This window comes from Monosiga brevicollis, genomic scaffold (assembly GCF_000002865.3).
Source record: "Monosiga brevicollis MX1 MONBRscaffold_16 genomic scaffold, whole genome shotgun sequence".
NCBI lineage: Eukaryota > Choanoflagellata > Craspedida > Salpingoecidae > Monosiga > Monosiga brevicollis.
The window spans coordinates 389,321-405,931 of NW_001865053.1; the positions used below are offsets into that span (position 1 = coordinate 389,321).

A 16,611-nucleotide genomic window follows, 5' to 3' on the forward strand; every position below is an offset into this window, starting at 1 on the left:
CCTTGACTCATTCTCATGACAATTTCATGGCTTTGGCTCGGGTTCGGTACAGATCTTGCATTGCCGCCAACATGACGCCTTCACGGCTAGAGGTACCGAGTGGAGATGAGGCCGTCACTTTCCTGCGCAGCCTGCCCTCAGCCGAGGGCCAGGTTGCCATTGATGAACAACTCAAAGGCGACGTATGTCGTGGCTCCCGACACGTGACCCAGGACTTTGCGTGGCTTCTTGGCCGCTTCGCTCATGCCTCGAACTTACCAACTCTGCCTCAAATCAATATCCAACAGGTGTACGTGGGTACACTCAAGTCTTCCGATGAAACGATCGCCATCAAGGTGAGAAGGCCAGCGCCGCCTGAGCGCCTTGCCCAGCGCGAACCCGCCAAGCTATCATCCAAGCACTCAACTCACATCATCCTTTCCCACGGCGCAGATGTGCCAGGTCAATCTGAGCAACCCCGACGATGCAGAACGCGTGGCCGCCGAGATTAAGGTACCAATTAACATGCTAATCAAGCTCATTTGGCAACTTATGCTCGTGCGAAAAAAAAAAAAAAAAAAAAAAAAAAGGTCATCAGCCTGATATTGGCCGCATCTGCCGTGCATTTTCGTCTGCATCGTGGCTTGTATGTAGGTGGCTTCTGGTTTTTCCAGCCACGCCAACTTTGTCACCTTCAAGGGTGCCTTTATCGCTGATGAAAAGAAAAAATCTGTGGACCCCGGGTATGCCCAATCATCATTTCTCGTGCTGTATCATGCCGTCACTGCAATGCCCAATGTCCCAACATAGCCCGCCATGCGCCTCGCCTCCTTGATCTCCCCCCCCCCCCCCCTTGGTCTTGTCGCCTCCTTCGCTCTCAAGTGCTTCCCTTTGTTATTTCCTCATCGCACTCTTTTGCTTCCTTCTCTTCAAGACGCATGTCCGTTCTGATCTGCAGCAAGCTGTGCACGCATGGCTCGCTGCAAGACTTTGCCCGTCATCTCCGGGAACACATGGAAGACAACCTTCTTGACCCCACCAGCCCAGAAGCCCAGGTCTGCGCCACGAAGACTTGCCAAGTGTTGCTCGCACATCCTACCCTCGCGCCAGCGTGTTTCTGCGGTCCGTATCTCACACATCACCTGTCCGACCACTAGCTGCTAGAAGAGAACACAGTTGCTTTCCTTATCAAAGAAACGCTCAAAGCCATTGTTCATATGCATGTGCATCATGTTATGCACCGCGATATCAAGGGCGGCAATATACTCCTCGACGATGAATACGCCGTTTGCCTTACAGACTTTGATACCGCCTACCCGTACGACCCGGCCGAGCAGGCCACCCACTTTCATGCCGTCGGCACCCCATACTGGATGGCCCCCGAAATCGCCGCTTGCGATTATCCCGAAGGCTACGCCTATGACGAACGCTGCGACGTGTGGAGCCTGGGCGTCACGGCCATTGAGCTCAGTGAAGGTCAACCGCCCTTGTTTCACCTGCCCCGCGACAAAGCCCTTGGTGAAGTCCTCAAGCAAGGCCCACCCACGCTCAAACACGCAGACCTGTGGAGCAAGGTAGGCCTGTTCAGCTTGCACATGTACTCTTGAATGGACATGACAGCAGTTTTCGCCACCCCGACTTCCCTCGCTCCTCTTGGCTTGGTCAAGCACCGCCCCCCATCCCAATATTTCGTCTCACTAGCCTTGCTGCTCCATCCTTGGTCATCTGCCAGCTATTCAAGGACTTTTTGGCCCGATGCTTTCAAAAGGACCATGAGAAGAGATCGCGGGCCAATGCACTCTTGCACCACCCCTGGCTCAAGCGTGTGGATCCTGCTAAAGCGAAGTACGCCACCACATTCTGAGCGTTCTGCTTTGCGATTGTTCACGTGTTTGTTTGATTTTTCCCTTCGTTATTTATCCAACTGACACCTTTGATGCACGCATTGCCGTGGGTGCAGAAAGGACCTGATGCGCAATACACACGTGGCCAACCTCGTGAACGAGGCAAGCAAGAGTAAAACAGCAAACGTCATGACTGGTCATTTACGTCGCACGCGCCGTCATGGGGAGGGCGCTCGACGCATTTCGGTCGCAAATCTGGTACGCCTGTAACTCACACATCAAACAAACTTCTGTTGCCAACACCCCCTTGAACCACGTATGATTGCGCTGGCTCTGACACTTGTGATGCCCGGCGATGCTCCATCCAATCCTCGGCGTGCTGTTTTAGCCTCACAAGGCGTCAGACAACTTGGCTCGTTACAACGATATCACAGAGGACTACATCGTGGGCACACTGCAGTTGCGCTACCGCGACGGCCTGATTTACACTGCAGTTGGAGATATCTTGGTTGCCGTCAACCCTTATCAGGAAGTTGGTCTCTACTCGGACGAATGGAAGGCGGCCTACATGTTTGACAGTGACATCAGCCGACGACCCCATATCTTCGGCATTGCCCTGCGCGCTTTTCGAGCCATGGCCAATGAAGGCGTTGACCAGGTTTGTCCGCAGGCGCTGCACATACTTGCCATGGCTGCGGAACTGGTTGCGGCACCCGGCCCAAGCCGTTTGAAGCTGTACATTGGCCCCGAGCCGCTATTGTTTCACCTTTGTGGATGGTTTGCACACTGCCATGCTTGTTGTTGGGCCATAGAGTTGCGTTATCAGCGGTGAAAGCGGTGCTGGCAAGACAGAAACGGCCAAGCTGTTCCTGCGTCACCTTTTGGACTTGAGTGGTGGCAACATTCAAGAATTACTCCACCGTTACGACCTCATGCAGTTCTCCATCAACAACTTGCTCGAGGCCTTTGGCAACGCACAGACAAGAATTGTGAGCCCAGCCCTTCTTGCGCATTTGCGGGCTTGTTTGCCAGGGGCATAGACAAAACGATGTGCTGTGTTGAATTGCTCCCTGATACCTTGCCATGTGTTGTAGAACCGCAACAGCAGTCGCTTTGGTAAATACGTCGAGCTCGGCTTCAGCCGCGACAACCATGCTCTGGGCGTCATGCTGTCGACCTATCTTCTCGAGAAAAGTCGCGTCGTGCATCAGGTCTGTCTTTATGCCCAGGGCAATGCCGTGCTTCGTGTTGACTGGTTTTAGTCTTGTAAAACACGTGTTCCCCTGACTGAACCAAACAGTCATGCCCATCTCACGTGATGCACAATGCACGGCTCCCCCCAAACACCGGCCTGCAGTCTGAAGGCGAGCGCAATTTCCATATCTTCTACTACCTCGTGGAAGGCTTGTCAGATGCAGAGCGCAAGCAATACCACTTGGATGGCACGATTCGCGACTTTGCTTACATCAACGGTGGTGTGACGCCGTACGAACGCGCACGGACTGGGCGACAGTCCGATCTGGCCGGCATGCCGGCTGAGACTCCCTTGTTGTATCGTGAGCTCATTGACTACATGAAGCTAGCCGGTTTCTCGGCCATCGAGCTGGAGTACATTCATCAGATGCTGGCACTGGTTCTACTGCTCGGCAACATCGATTTTGACCGAGATAGCCGAGGCAAAGGGCAACGCTTCATGAAGCTGGATGTCATCGGTCCTCTTGAGGCCGTAGCCGCATTGCTGGGTTGCACTGTCAGTGATGTGGGTCACGGGCTTGCCTCCACCATCATGGTCACGCGAGGCGATACCATTGTCAAGGAGAATACGCAGCAGGATGCCAAGGACGCACGCGATGCCATGGCCAAGGCCCTCTATGGACGCCTCTTCTTTTGGGTAGTCAACAAAGTAAATTTGCTCCTCGGCCTCCACGACATGTCCCAAGTCAAACGTACCATCGGCGTGCTCGATATCTTTGGCTTTGAGTCTCTCAAAGTCAACAGCCTCGAGCAGATGTGCATTAACATCGCAAATGAGCAGCTGCAAGAATTTTTCAACTCGCACATTTTTGCATGGCAGCAACAGGTTGGTATTGCATGCTTGTGCCACGCCACGGCTCGATGAATACAATGCTCACGGCTTGTGCTCCGCGCACGCCCCACAACAGGAGCTGACAGAGGAAGGAATCGATGCGTCCTTTGTCAGCTTTACGGACAATTCATCGTTGCTGAATCTGTTTATCGGCAACCCCGTGGGCCTGCTCAATCTTGTTGACGAACAATCGCGCTTCCCTAACGCCGATGACCAGAGTCTGATTGACAAGTTGGCAAACCAGCTCTCCCAGCACAACACGGTACGCGTAGCACGAGTCGATTTCTGTTCAAATTTACAAGCAGCACGCGCGTGGGCGCGCGCACACACACACACATCAGCGTGCTGCAACTTGGCAGAGGTACGCCCGTTTGTCTGATTCGACTGAACCTGCTTTAGATTTTCACAAAGGGCAAAAAGTCTAAGAAGCTGCACTTTACAATCCAGCACTACGCTGGACCCATCGACTACGATGTAACTGGGTGGATTGAAAAGAATCGCGACTCGTTGACGCCCTCAGTCACCTCGCTGCTACGCGAAAGCCAAAACGTGCTCGTGCGCGACCTCTTCTCAACGTCCCAAACGCTCTTTGGTGGACTCACGGCCAACGAGCCACAGGCGCTTCGCGATCAACGTCAAGAAAACGCCCGTGAACTAATCAAAGTTCTTCGCCGCTCATTCTGGAATCCAAGCAAGCAAGAAAAGGCCTCGGAGAATCGCCGCCAGGTTCTTCGTGCCAACGGTGGTGGTGGCGGTGGTCGCATGCAACGCCTGGACAGTCAGCCCTCGCTGCCTGTTTCCAAAACTGTCAAGAAGGTGAGGCGCATGGCTAAGCTGCATGTTCGCACTCGCCAGGCTCGATCCGTCCTTAATGTTGTTCCCTTTTGCTCTTTTAGGCCTCGACCACCATCTGCGCTTCGTTCAAGGCGTCGCTGAACGATCTGGTTACCAAACTCAGCCAGACAGAGCCGTCTTTTGTGCGCTGTATCGCGCCTAATCACGATCAAAAGCCCAATGACTACGTTGAGGCTGAAGTGCTCCGACAGCTCCGCTATACGGGTGTGATGGAAACCATTCGCATTCGCCGCGAAGGTTTTGCAGTTCGCCTCTTCTTCGATGAATTTGTTGCTCGCTATCGGCTGCTTCACTACCGCTTCAAGCAAGGCCTAGCAGCTGAGCCAGTTGATGCATGCAAGCAAATCCTGAGTTCTTTTTCAGAGGATCCATCCGAGTGGCAGGTGCGGCCTTTTGATTTGTTAGACCTTGCCCGCTTTCCCATTCTGACGTTAAAGCAAGCATGGAATGCTGTCGCGCATGGCCCCATGGTCAAGGATGCTAATCTACCCGTGCGGGAGTGGTGCGCAGCTCGGCAAGAGCAAGGTCTTTCTCAAGTACTCGGTGATGGCCAAGCTTCTCAATGCTCTGGAGGAGCTCAACCGGTATGTGCCACTTGCGGTTGCAACACACCGCGCCCATATGCTTGATATTCTATGTGTGACCCCCAGAGGCACTGGGTTTTCGTTCTCCAGGTTCACATGTTGTTTTTATGGCAGGCTGGGCGGTCGTATGGTGCGCATGGTACGGGTGTATTTGATTCGTCGACGCTTCAAGCGCTTGTTGGATGCGCTGCGCGAAGAAGAGCAGCAACGTCAAGCGGCTCTGGAAGCCGAGCGCATTCGCAAGGCCGAGGAAGAACGTCGCAAGAAAGAGCGACAGCAGGAAGAGGCACGGCGCGCCGAGGCTGAACGCTTGGCGGAAGAGAAGCGCCGTCAGGAAGCTGAAGAACGCGCGGCGGCACTTTTGGCGGCGGAGGAAGAGGCGGCGGCGCAGCGACGCGCGGCCATCCATCGCGCGCGCTCTGTGCGCAATGCCACCCAGGTCCGCGCCAATTTAGTTGCGCAGAGCCTAGTCATGGAGGTGCTGGTCACTGCCACCGCATTGGCTGCGGCTCGGCTCAATGCTTCCAAGTCAACCTTGCAAGTGGAAGACCATGACACGGCTGATGCTGTCGATGTGCATCGAAAGCTGAGGACGTTCCGCAACGCCACCAAGATCGCCACGCCTCGGCAGCTGTCTCTTATCGAGGAGATTGACGATGCCCTCCACCCGGCCAACATGTACATGATGGTGGACGAGCCAACTTTTGATGCCCTGCCACTGAATCTCGGCAATTTGGCCGATTTGCCCAAGAACGCCGCTCAACTCTGTCGCTACAAAAACATTGTGCCGAACATGGACACCGTCGTAAAAATCGACCCGCTCTTTGAAAACAACGTCAAGGTATGTCATGTGGTCTACCCAACCGACTTGGTTGTCTGAGTACCTGCTCTCCTCTTGGCGCTTACCCATGACCACCCGCAAATGTGTGCGACGACAACCGCAGGTTGAGAACAGTGATTTTATCAATGCCAACTGGGTGCGTGGGTTTGACGGCCGGCAGTCCTACATTGCCACCCAAGGCCCAAAGCCCAACACGATTGATCATTTCTGGCGCATGATCATTCAGCACGAGGTGCCTCTCATCATTATGGCAACTAACTTGGTTGAAGGGGACAAGATTAAATGTCACCGGTAAGCTCGACCCGTGTGTCTTGCCTCGCGCTAGGTGTTTGTTTGTTTTCGTTGTTGTTGTTGTTGTTGTTGTTGTTGTTGTTGTTGTTGTTGTTGTTGTTGTTGTTGTTGTTGTTGTTGTTGTTGTTGTTGTTGTTGTTGTTGTTGTTGTTGTTGTTGTTGTTGTTGTTGTTGTTGTTGTTGTTGTTGTTGTTGTTGTTGTTGTTGTTGTTGTTGTTGTTGTTGTTGTTGATGTTGTTGTTGTTGTTGGCCTTACCTTGATCAACAAGACGAACAAACTCAAGTGGCTGTCTGCATCGCCATCGACACAGCTACTGGGCGCTCTTTGATGGGATCAAAGGCCAAGAAAAGGATCCAAACCTGCTTGTCACTGAGAGTGGGATTCGAGTGACCACCGAGGAGGTTGCCAAATCGCGAGATTTCATATTGCGCACGTTTCGCCTCGAATGGAACGACAAGGAACATTTTGTCAAGCATCTCGCCCTCAACAACTGGCCTGATTATGGTACGTGCGTTGTACGAGCAACCCTGCCATGAGGCACTCGCCTGAAGCACGCCCAGCACACGATAGCTTGCTGACCTTGAGGCATTGGTTTTGTTGATTCTAGGCGTCCCCAGCTCACCGCGGGCGGTACTGCGGGCCATTGAGGTTGCGCGCGATATCCGATACCGCAACCCCGGTCAGCCCATTGTGGTGCACTGCAGTGCAGGCGTGGGTCGCACCGGCATTCTCGTGGCCGTTGACATTGGCATTGATATGCTGCTTGCTGGTCGCCGCGTCAACCTTACCTCTATTGTTCAACACATGCGAGAGGATCGTGGTGGCATGTTGCAGACCTTTCCGCAGTATGAGTTTGCTTTCAAGTACGTAGTAGTACCGAACTGTGCTCGAGCTTGTTGCATTCTGCACCCTGCGCGACACAGCCAAGGCCAATGGTCAACTCTGATGCTCTGCTTGTCTTGGGTGGTGGCTATAGGGCTATCGGGTCCTTTGCGCGTTTGTATGGTATGCTCAACCACCTGCTGAGCGTACAGGGAGATGAAGAAGAAGATGAACAAATTTTTCAGGTCTTCAGCGAACTCCTTCTGGAAGGCGGTGACAAGGTCACCAGCGAAGCCATCAAGTTTGACGCTTCGGACGAGCAGCGACGTGGTGCCATGGCTCTTCGCTTGCTCGAATTTGAGGATAAGGAGACTGAGGTGATTGATCCCATCAATTTTCCGGCCTTTGCGCCTGGTTGGAATCTTATCCGCGACAAGTACACGCATCCGAAGGCTGATCCGGTGACGTTGTTGAGTGGCGAGAAGCCACTCTACCCCTGGTTGCGAGTGCTGTATTATACGACGATGGATGGCGAACCCGATTTGACCCAGGATGTGGACCGCTTTGTCTGTACCGTAACCTCGGACAGCAAGGTGCAAGCCGACGATCCGGCCGTTCTTCATCTGGCCGCAGTTCAGGGTGACTCTGATCGACAGCGGCACCATGAGCTGTTGCAGGACGGCTCTCTGATCTTGATTGTGGACCCGCGCGATGGCAACGTTTACCTCAAGAACAACAGCCCTCATTCCGTGCGGGTGCGGAGCCTTGAAAGTTATGCTCAAGTTTGGGCACCTGGCTTGCCCTCGGAGAATGCCAATCGAGTGCGTCTCGTGGCCAAGGGCGAAATGCTGCGCATTTTCTCCGTTGATGCTTTTCGCCACGCTTTGCAGGCCGTTGTCATGGGCTACGCCAACAAGGGTCGCAAAATGCTATTGCACGCCGTTTCGCGATGTCAGGCTGAGATCTTCTTAGACCGACGCAGCAACAACGAGGGTGTTATCCGACTGCACTATCTGGCTGCAGCCGCAGAGATGGCCCGCGCATTTGATCGTTTGCAGAACCAGCAGCGTCGTGAGAGCGTGGTCGAGGCCTTGGGGGAGCGGTGGACCGAACTGCAAACTCTGGCTGCCCAGCGCCCGCTATCCCGCCCAGCCTCTCCCGTCTACCAGGATGCACCACATGCCTTGCAATTTCAGAGCGTGGAGCCACCCACGGGCCATGAATTTGCGTTTAACAGCCTGGTGTGGTTGGAAAACGACGAAGAGCTGGTTGTGCGCACGACCGTGGGCGGCCCGCCGCCGCCTCCTCCCCGTCGCCCATCGGCACCGGTGGTGGGTGAGGTTCGAGCAGCAAACCCCATTTCACCTGCTGCTCGCAAACCGGCACCCCCGCCACCTCGTCCACCGGCGTCAAGCAAACCGCAGTTGTCGCCTGTTGCAGCAGCCATTCGCATTCAGGCCGCCTTTCGTGGCTATCGGGCCCGCGAAGTCATGCGCTTGCGACGAGCCCACTTGAAGAAAAAACGTTCTTCTGTAGCATTTGTGACTGAATCGGTAGCCTTGGCTCCTCGAGCTTCAGTGCGGGTGAGTTCCGATTGCTGCCTTGTAGGGTGTGGTTGAGTTTGACCGTTTCAGAACCCGTGTGGTCTTTGTTTTGTTTTTGTTTCGTTTTTGATTGTTTTTAGTTGTTTTTTGGTTGTTTTTGGAGGCTTTTATTTATTTTTTTTTATGATCTTCATCTTCTTGGCATTGCATGTGCTATGGTAGAATGATGTGGCCGGCAATTTCAAGGGCCAGCGACGCAACTCCAAGGCTGTTTTGCTCAACACCAAGGTATCAGAGCGTGCTAAGCCAAAGCCGCGCCGGGGCTCCAAGTTTGATGCAGAGGAGCCGGCACGAGCTACCATCCTCCAATTCAAGAGGCCCAAGCGCACGAAGGTTTGTGTCATGTGCATCATGTTCTGTGCCTTGATGTCCTGTCCAAATCGCGCCGGACATTGTTCTGTTGAATAATGAACAACTGCCCGAGTTGTTGCATCTTTGCCAACTCAAATGAGCTGCCATGTCGTGTAGAGCAAAAACGAAGGCCCCGGTCATCCCTATGAAGTGCATGTGGCCATGGGAGGTGGTGCGTGCCCAGATGGCTTCAAGCCACACGCCTTTAAGCCTGGCTTTTGCATCAACTGCAACCAAAAGCATCCGCTTCGTGGCCCTGAGGCGCTGTCAGCGACCAATGGCGGCGGCGCGGTGTCTCAAACACCCGTGGAACGTCAAGAGGAGAGAGCAACCACGTTGGCTAGTGGCACCAGTTCACCACCTCCACCTGCGGCTACCTCTCCGCCGCCACCACCTCCTCCGCCACCTCCGCCACCTGCGGCTGCCTCTCCTCCGCCACCACCACCTCCGCCACCTGCGGCTGCCTCACCTCCGCCTCCTCCGCCACCTCCTCCGCCACTTGTGGCTGCCTCTCCTCCGCCTCCTCCGCCTCCTCCGCCTCCTCCGCCACCTGTGGCTGCTCCTGCCCCCTCTCCACCTCCTTCACCCCCAGTGGCCAGTGCTTTACCGGAGACAGCTGTTTCACAGCAGCCAATGGAAGAGTCTGGTCAGCAAGAAGCAACAGACACGTCTACTCCAGCTTCCCCGTCGGCTGAGTCAGCCCAGCTGCCGTCGCGCAGCCCCAGTCGTCATGACTCGAACCATGTATGCCCCTGCTCTGCCTTGACCATCTGTCCACTTGAATCCAAAGGCTCGAATTGTTTGTTCTGGGTAACAGAAGGTGATCCTTACTCCCATTGGGAACGTCCAATTGCTCTCAGGAGGCGCGGCCCAAACCACGGACAAGTGGCGGCCTGATGCGCCGGATCTCAACACGCCTGGGGCGGAAAGGAAGTCAGCACCGCCGAGGTTCAGCCCTGCGGCGTGCCAGTAGTCCAACCAGCCCGTTGCCAGCTGAAGAAGAAGGAGGTGCGCGTGATACCGAACCTCCTCCTGCGTACGGCTTGATTTCGTGACTCGGGTCAAGCGTACTGCCTCACCGCTCGCGTCACTTCGATCAAACAGGCCACGAACGAATGAGCCAAGTGTTTGACCCTGAGACTATGGCCTTTTTCGAACAACTCGAAGCGAACCGAGCGCAGCGTGAACAGGTCAGAGCGCGAGCAACCCATGCTAACCCCTTGCTCTGCCTCGTCTCTATCGCCGTCTTCCCGATCCTTTTGTCTCGCTTAAACTCATGTATTATCCGTTCTATGCGGACTTGCTCAACACAGGAAGCCGAGGAGCATCGCCGCCAGCTTGCTGCGCAAGCACAGCTTGACAAGGAGGCGTACCAACGAATGCTAGCGGAAGAGGTTTGTCTTCACTTGGGCGGCTGGTGAACATTTCCCTTTTTTTTTTCCTTTTTTCCCTTTTTTCCTTGATCAGCTTTACAAGGCCGCACATTCAATTGTTGGCTCCGGGCTTGTTTATTTTTGTGAATGGGTTCAACGAGAGTAGAAGGCCAAGATCGAACAGAAGGCTGCAGAAGAGCAAGCCGAGCTGGAAAAGCAACGCGATGCTGCTGTCCTTGAATCTGCAGCTCGACTCAACGATCTCAAGTTTGATTTTTCCTGGTAGTCTACCGACACCTGTGGTCCCGCGTTATTCTTGTTTATGAGTAGTGCAGTGTCCATTCGTTGTGACGGGCGTCACATCCATGCATGTCCACCTGTCGATGGCAGTGTGTGTGTGTGTGTGTGCGTGCGCGTGTGTGTATGTATGTATGTATGTGTTGCTAGTTATTTGTATACTCTCCTCTGTTTGTGGCGCGTTGTTTTGCTTTTGCTTGTCTAGGCTACTTAATTTTTTGGAGCGAGGTTGTTATTTTTGACAGGCTGTTGCTTCCCATCCTCAGTTGCTATCTTCTTGAAACGTCTCGCCTTGTAGTTGGCTGTTGATAATTTCATGTTATCCCTTGTACTTTTCTTTACTGGTTCTGTCGTGAGCAAGCATTGTCTACAGCACATGTGCTCTACATGCTTCCATCAATCAAAGCTCTAAAATCCCCTGGGGTGTAATTATTCTAGAAATTCTTCTCAACTGACTGAGGCATCATGAATAATGTTGTGAGTGTTTGGACATGCGAATGCTCAGGTTGTGTCTCTGGGTTGGGCTTGACATCTATTATAAAGAAAGGAAAGGTGGACAAGACCTGAAGGGGAGATTCACACAACGTGTTGCAGATCAGACATGAGTTGGCAACAGCCCTAGCTCAAGGGATCATCCCGATCAGGGCCACGGGTGAATCATCCATATCAGCAGCGACATGGCTAGCGTGCATCGAGCAATGACTATTGCTCCTTGCGCTCGGCGCTCATTTGGTCCTCATCCAAAGTGTACTTGACCAGGAGACGATCAATGCCGATGGTGGCGCCAATGTAATGCCAGGCAGCGGTGACCACGATGGCGTAAATCAAGGCCCACCAATTGCAAAGCATTGGGCCAAATGCCAGAATGACAAAGAGGGTGGCGACGATAGAGGCAATGAAGCGTAGCTGCATGGCCAGCTCCTGGTACCACGGCAAAGGCTTGCCAGGCAGCTGCAAGGGCTCGTGGCGACGATCCAGGCCGTTATAGGCGGCCTTGAGCATGGTTTCCTTCTCGGCAAAACCTAAGGAGATGGACCATACATGCGCGATGAAGGACGAGACGGGAAGCTAGGATACGACTCGGTTTGCGTATCTGTATCAAGGCTGATGTGTGTTTGGAGGTCGATAGGCGGAGAACAGAGGGTGAGACGGAAAGGGGCTACGCACGGTCCTTGATCCACTGCGCGGCATCTTCATCGGATTGGGGAAGCTCTTCAATGGGGTAGCGCTTGATGTGCATGTGAACGGCAGGAGGGAAGCGGCCCGTGAGGTAAGACTTTTCGCGAGGTCGCTCATCGGCACGATAGTATTGAAAGCCCATGGTAATGTCGTAGACTGCCTTGAGATGGGTCCGGGCGTGCTGAAGGATGGCCACAGTCCCCGCGGTGCGAGGATGGATAATGTAGTTGTATGTGGGTAGGTTGTGCTCCCGGCTAAACTGGTGGGAGCGTTCTACGTTACGAGAGGCCATGTCCGTGCCCTCGGGAAAGATGAGGAAGGAGCCTGGGTCGTCTGATTGCTTCCATTGCTCAATCATGGTCTTGATCCAGTGCATGTCGGCGGCCTTATCGGTGCGCTTGAGGAAGATGTAGAGCGCCAGCTGCCAGCCGACACCAAAGATGGGAATTTTGCGAAGTTCGTCTTTGAGTAGGATGCGCATGAAGATGCCCTGATTGAAGCGCTCAGCCAGGCAAAAGATGGGGTGCCAGTCGAGGTGCGTGGGGTGGTTCGAGATGAAGAGGGCGGGTTCAGACTTGAGGATGGTGTCCTCATCCACGGTGGAGTGAACGCGAACGCCGGCAAACCACTCTAGGCTGAGGCAGACAAAGGGGAGCCAGTAGTCCATGATGCGAATGAAGACGGCCATGTACATGAAGTGGGTCGGTTTGAAGACCAGAAAGGGCACCACAGGCGTGAGTGCAAAGGTGATGAGAAACCAGAGGGCCAGGGTAGCGGGAACCATGAACAAGACGCCGTGCGCATAGCGCACGGTGTCCATCAAGGTTTTCCCCATGACTCGGATCTGCAGTGTTCACAGGGTGGTCGTTGTTCAGAGTACCAAACTCGCTGGCCTGGGTGCCGTACCAGCGCGGCGCGTGCAAGGCGGCGCGTGCAGGCTGGCTCGAAGCCTGAGTGTGTGAGCAGGAACTAGGAGCGCGGCCTTGTAGCAAGCCTGGCCACACGTTGACAAGGTATGCCACTGGGTGATACGATAGCACAGCTCCAAACAAGGCGCGGAGCTTGGGCGGAAGCAGTTGCCTCTATGCACGGGCAGCAGCACTTGCAGCACTTGCAAGATGGTGTTCGTTCAAGCTACAAGGAAATGGCAGGTTCTATGATTGAGGGTTCGGCGCTCCAGTCTGCACAGCCCGTCCCCTCTGCCCAAACCCCACACTCTCTTCACTGAACCAACACCAGCAACCCTTTCACGCACCAATGAAGCTGCGCCACCACCGCTACGGTTCTCGCCGTCACCGTCACCGTTACCTCTCTCTCTCTCTCTCTCTCTCTCTCTCTCTCTCTCTCTCTCTCTCTCTCTCTCTCTCTCTCTCTCTCTCTATGCGCGCGTGCAGTGCACCTTTATCAAAAGATCTTGAACAGCTCCAGAAAAATCCGTGTTGTTCCACACACACACACTCTCTCTCTCTTTTTCTTTCTCTCTCTTTCTCTCTCTCTCGCTTTCTCTCTCTCTACACACAGGAGCATTACACAACACATGCGAACGTCATCAGATTCTCTTGAGCAGTGTTTTCACGTAGAAGGTAAAGCGATAAGCATGTGCAGTCAAAGCGCCTTTTGCGTATCGAGTGTTTCTCATGCACGCCCTCGTGTATTTATATTTTAGAGGAGGTTGTTTAAACACTTGAGTTGTGGCCAAAGAGTGATATATATCAGACTATCTCACTGGATCTGCTGTCGGCCAGTTTTTTTTTAGTTTTTCTGGGCGCCGACTGGTGGTGCTGGGGCTGGTGCTGGGGCTGGTGGTGGTGCTGGTGGTGCGACTAGACCTGGTGCTTCCATTGCTTGTGCTGCTTTAGGGACGATTCATACCCGAGTTGTTGGACAACTTCTGTTCCCCCATTGCTGCCAGCATTTCCTTCCTTTCTTTCTTTTTTGGGGTCATCATCTCGCTGTGCTTGATACTTGACACCCTTGTGCGTTCGAAAGTGAGGTCGCGCCCATTGTGCCGCTGGCTTCAGGGGGGCCGTGGCTCCCCGTAGGAGTTGTATCCTACGCTTGCACCCCGCCTCTGCTCCAAGTCTGAAAGCTTGGCAGCCCTCTCTCGCCGAACCCTTGGCAGCACAACCACGAGCACAACATGTCGAGCCGAATCAGCACAACGTCTGATCGCCAGGGTCGACGTGACGGCTTCTATCGTCAAACCCGCAGTCAACCCGAGGTCTGACACCGCGGCTCCCGGCTTCTGCTGCTTCTTTGCCCACTCTGATCACGACCCACACCACGATTGGGTCGCATGCATAATGATTTTTGTTTGCAAACTCAGACATCGCTCATGCGCTAAACGCCATGCCTTTTGCTTGCGGCCCCGCCTGGTCCCTCTCCCGGCCACAGAATCAGCTCAATCAACAGAATGCTACTCGTGGATTTCGGCTAGAGCCTATCCAAACCCGCGGCGAGGTAGAGAGACTCTGCCTTTGATTCAACAATGGCCGTCTTGCCATCTCGTCGCAAGCCGGGCCCTCATGGCACCTATGTTTCCCCTCGATAGACCTTTGCCACACAACGCCTCGATTCCAACAAGAACAACCTCCATCGTGTTGCCGAAGTAAGCATTGTCCGCAACTTTTACGCCTCCTTTGATTCCCCCTTTTACCAGCAGCCCTAGCGACTCATGCATCGCCGCTCGCCCACCTGACATGGATTCGAACAGACCTTTGCGAAACAGCTCAATCGCGTGCTCAGCATACAATCGGAGCAGGCGGGCACGCAAATTACCAGCCACTTTTCTGACTGGAAACGTGCCTTGCGCTCAGAGCGCAAGCGCTCAGATGATTGGTACAAGCATCTTGCCAATCTTGACGTTGACATTGAGGAACCCGTCACGGTTAGACCGTCCCACTATGGAAACCCCATTCATTTGCCACGCCACTTGAACCCTGAGATGCCCTTCCCCCATCCTTTTGGTTAATGTGACTGCCACTGTTGGGATTGAATTTTTTTTTTTTTTTTTTTTTTTTTTTTTTTTTTTTTTTTTTGGAACTTGCCCCTCACCAAACCCCCTTTTTCAGCTTCCAGTGGCCGAACCACAAGAACACTTGAAGTGTCTTCTCGAGTATAGAGTGCACATCAAAAGAGCTGTGTGGTTCATCAAGGTATGCCTCTCTCCTACGACCACTGGCACCATACTCCATCCACCTTAAAGTGGCACTCCGTGGCCGAATTGACACAATCTTCTGCTCTCAGGCTTACAGCTGTATCAAATCTTCGGGGCCGGCGCCGCCGGCTGATGTGTGGACCCACGAGATTGCCCGTTCGTTGCATCCCCACGACCATGAAAATTATGTGCACTCAATTGGGTCCCTCGTGTAGCTTGATTCCTTCTCACTTGGTAAAATATACTTGCACGAAAGGTCGGCTTGAGCAATGCTATTACCAGCAGGCCATGGGCTCGCCCGCCAATAATTCAAAGGACTTGATCGACGAATGGCAATATCTTTGGCGCTTGATGCTCACGGGGCTGGACGAGGTATCCCATTGCATTACGTTCAGCGCACGCTTCTGCTCGAGCCCCGATGTACTAGGATCTTATCATACCACTGCTTCTGAACAGGATTGTCTAAGTCACATGATCTTAATCAAAGGTCTTCTTCTCCCCACAATATTGGCTGCCAGCCCGCCGGCCACAACAGAAACGGTCTGATATTTTTTTGCCTTTGCTCTGCTTTGCATACTGCCTTCAAAAGTGTGAACCGTATCCTGCTTTCCCTCACCGGTGCTTTGCTCTGCGTTGCTATCTAACCAGGTCCAGCGCGCCCTTGCATTCATGCCATATCTCACCGACGTTCTCAAACAAGCCATTGAGTCACAAGAGCTATGCATTACTATTGTTAGCGAGCTGACACCATTCATCAGCCGCCCCATTCAGGGCGAGAGCACCCAGGTTCGCATCTTGCCTTTGTGCCTCTTTCTGCCCGTGATCCTCTTTGCGCGTAGTTGGCTCGCGCAGCATTCTCAACCAAATTGCCCGACCTGCCCAGTTGTTGCAATTGCAAGATCTATGCGTGGATGTTTGTGAGACCATTGTCTTGGCGCGGCCCCACTTTTGCATCTTACACTCGCCCGATGCGTGCTACCAACTCGCCGAGGCTCTGGCCCCGCGCGCGGCCATCCACCCCCCTCTCCAGTGTGCCCTGGGCATCATCAAGAGCATGTGCGTTCACTGTTGTCCTCCTGCCCAACGTTAAGAATGAGCCAACGCTTGTCGTGCCTCCCCCAAACTTTGAAACACGCGTCTCACACGCCATAACTACACTTCAGATCCCAAACCCTTTATTCCTCACGACCTTCAAGCACTGAAAACCGCGTCTGGACTCCTTTGCTGGTACAATCGTGGCTCAGCGTGCTTGCCGATGGTAAGGCCCCCTGCCAGTTTGAGCCACAGTCGCACCTCGTCTCACACCTGCAACGTCAACAAGAGGCACCCACACCCCCCCCCCCCCAA

General features: G+C 53.8%; 3 protein-coding genes across 3 annotated transcripts in view; 2 read left to right on the forward strand and 1 right to left on the reverse strand.

Moving 5' to 3' along the window:
* Positions 1-71: 71 nt before the first annotated feature.
* On the forward strand, positions 72-10,313 carry MONBRDRAFT_9618 (uncharacterized protein; the record flags this gene model as incomplete). Its single annotated transcript, XM_001747256.1, has 19 exons — positions 72-335; positions 433-492; positions 1,137-1,553; positions 2,212-2,481; positions 2,636-2,812; positions 2,918-3,034; positions 3,124-3,903; positions 3,986-4,171; positions 4,309-4,725; positions 4,806-5,147; positions 5,275-5,348; positions 5,463-6,189; positions 6,293-6,480; positions 6,792-6,985; positions 7,089-7,344; positions 7,458-8,886; positions 9,070-9,240; positions 9,376-10,002; positions 10,119-10,313. 19 exons carry the CDS (start codon positions 72-74, stop codon positions 10,311-10,313), a joined length of 6,891 nt encoding a protein of 2,296 aa, XP_001747308.1.
* Positions 10,314-11,449: 1,136 nt separating this feature from the next.
* Positions 11,450-12,942, reverse strand: MONBRDRAFT_37759 (uncharacterized protein; the record flags this gene model as incomplete). Its single annotated transcript, XM_001747353.1, has 2 exons — positions 11,450-11,950; positions 12,096-12,942. 2 exons carry the CDS (start codon positions 12,940-12,942, stop codon positions 11,631-11,633), a joined length of 1,167 nt encoding a protein of 388 aa, XP_001747405.1. The 3' UTR covers positions 11,450-11,630.
* Positions 12,943-13,364: 422 nt separating this feature from the next.
* The window catches only part of MONBRDRAFT_26902 (uncharacterized protein), a gene marked incomplete at both ends in the record, with an annotated part of 7,501 nt that continues 4,254 nt past the window's right edge, over positions 13,365-16,611 (forward strand). Inside the window, 11 exons of the mRNA XM_001747257.1 lie at positions 13,365-13,652; positions 14,230-14,328; positions 14,502-14,567; positions 14,659-14,715; positions 14,821-14,994; positions 15,179-15,262; positions 15,354-15,420; positions 15,521-15,636; positions 15,913-16,050; positions 16,148-16,320; positions 16,428-16,522. Coding sequence (XP_001747309.1) covers positions 13,365-13,652; positions 14,230-14,328; positions 14,502-14,567; positions 14,659-14,715; positions 14,821-14,994; positions 15,179-15,262; positions 15,354-15,420; positions 15,521-15,636; positions 15,913-16,050; positions 16,148-16,320; positions 16,428-16,522 — 1,357 coding nt within the window. The remainder of the gene's footprint in view (positions 13,653-14,229; positions 14,329-14,501; positions 14,568-14,658; positions 14,716-14,820; positions 14,995-15,178; positions 15,263-15,353; positions 15,421-15,520; positions 15,637-15,912; positions 16,051-16,147; positions 16,321-16,427; positions 16,523-16,611) is intronic.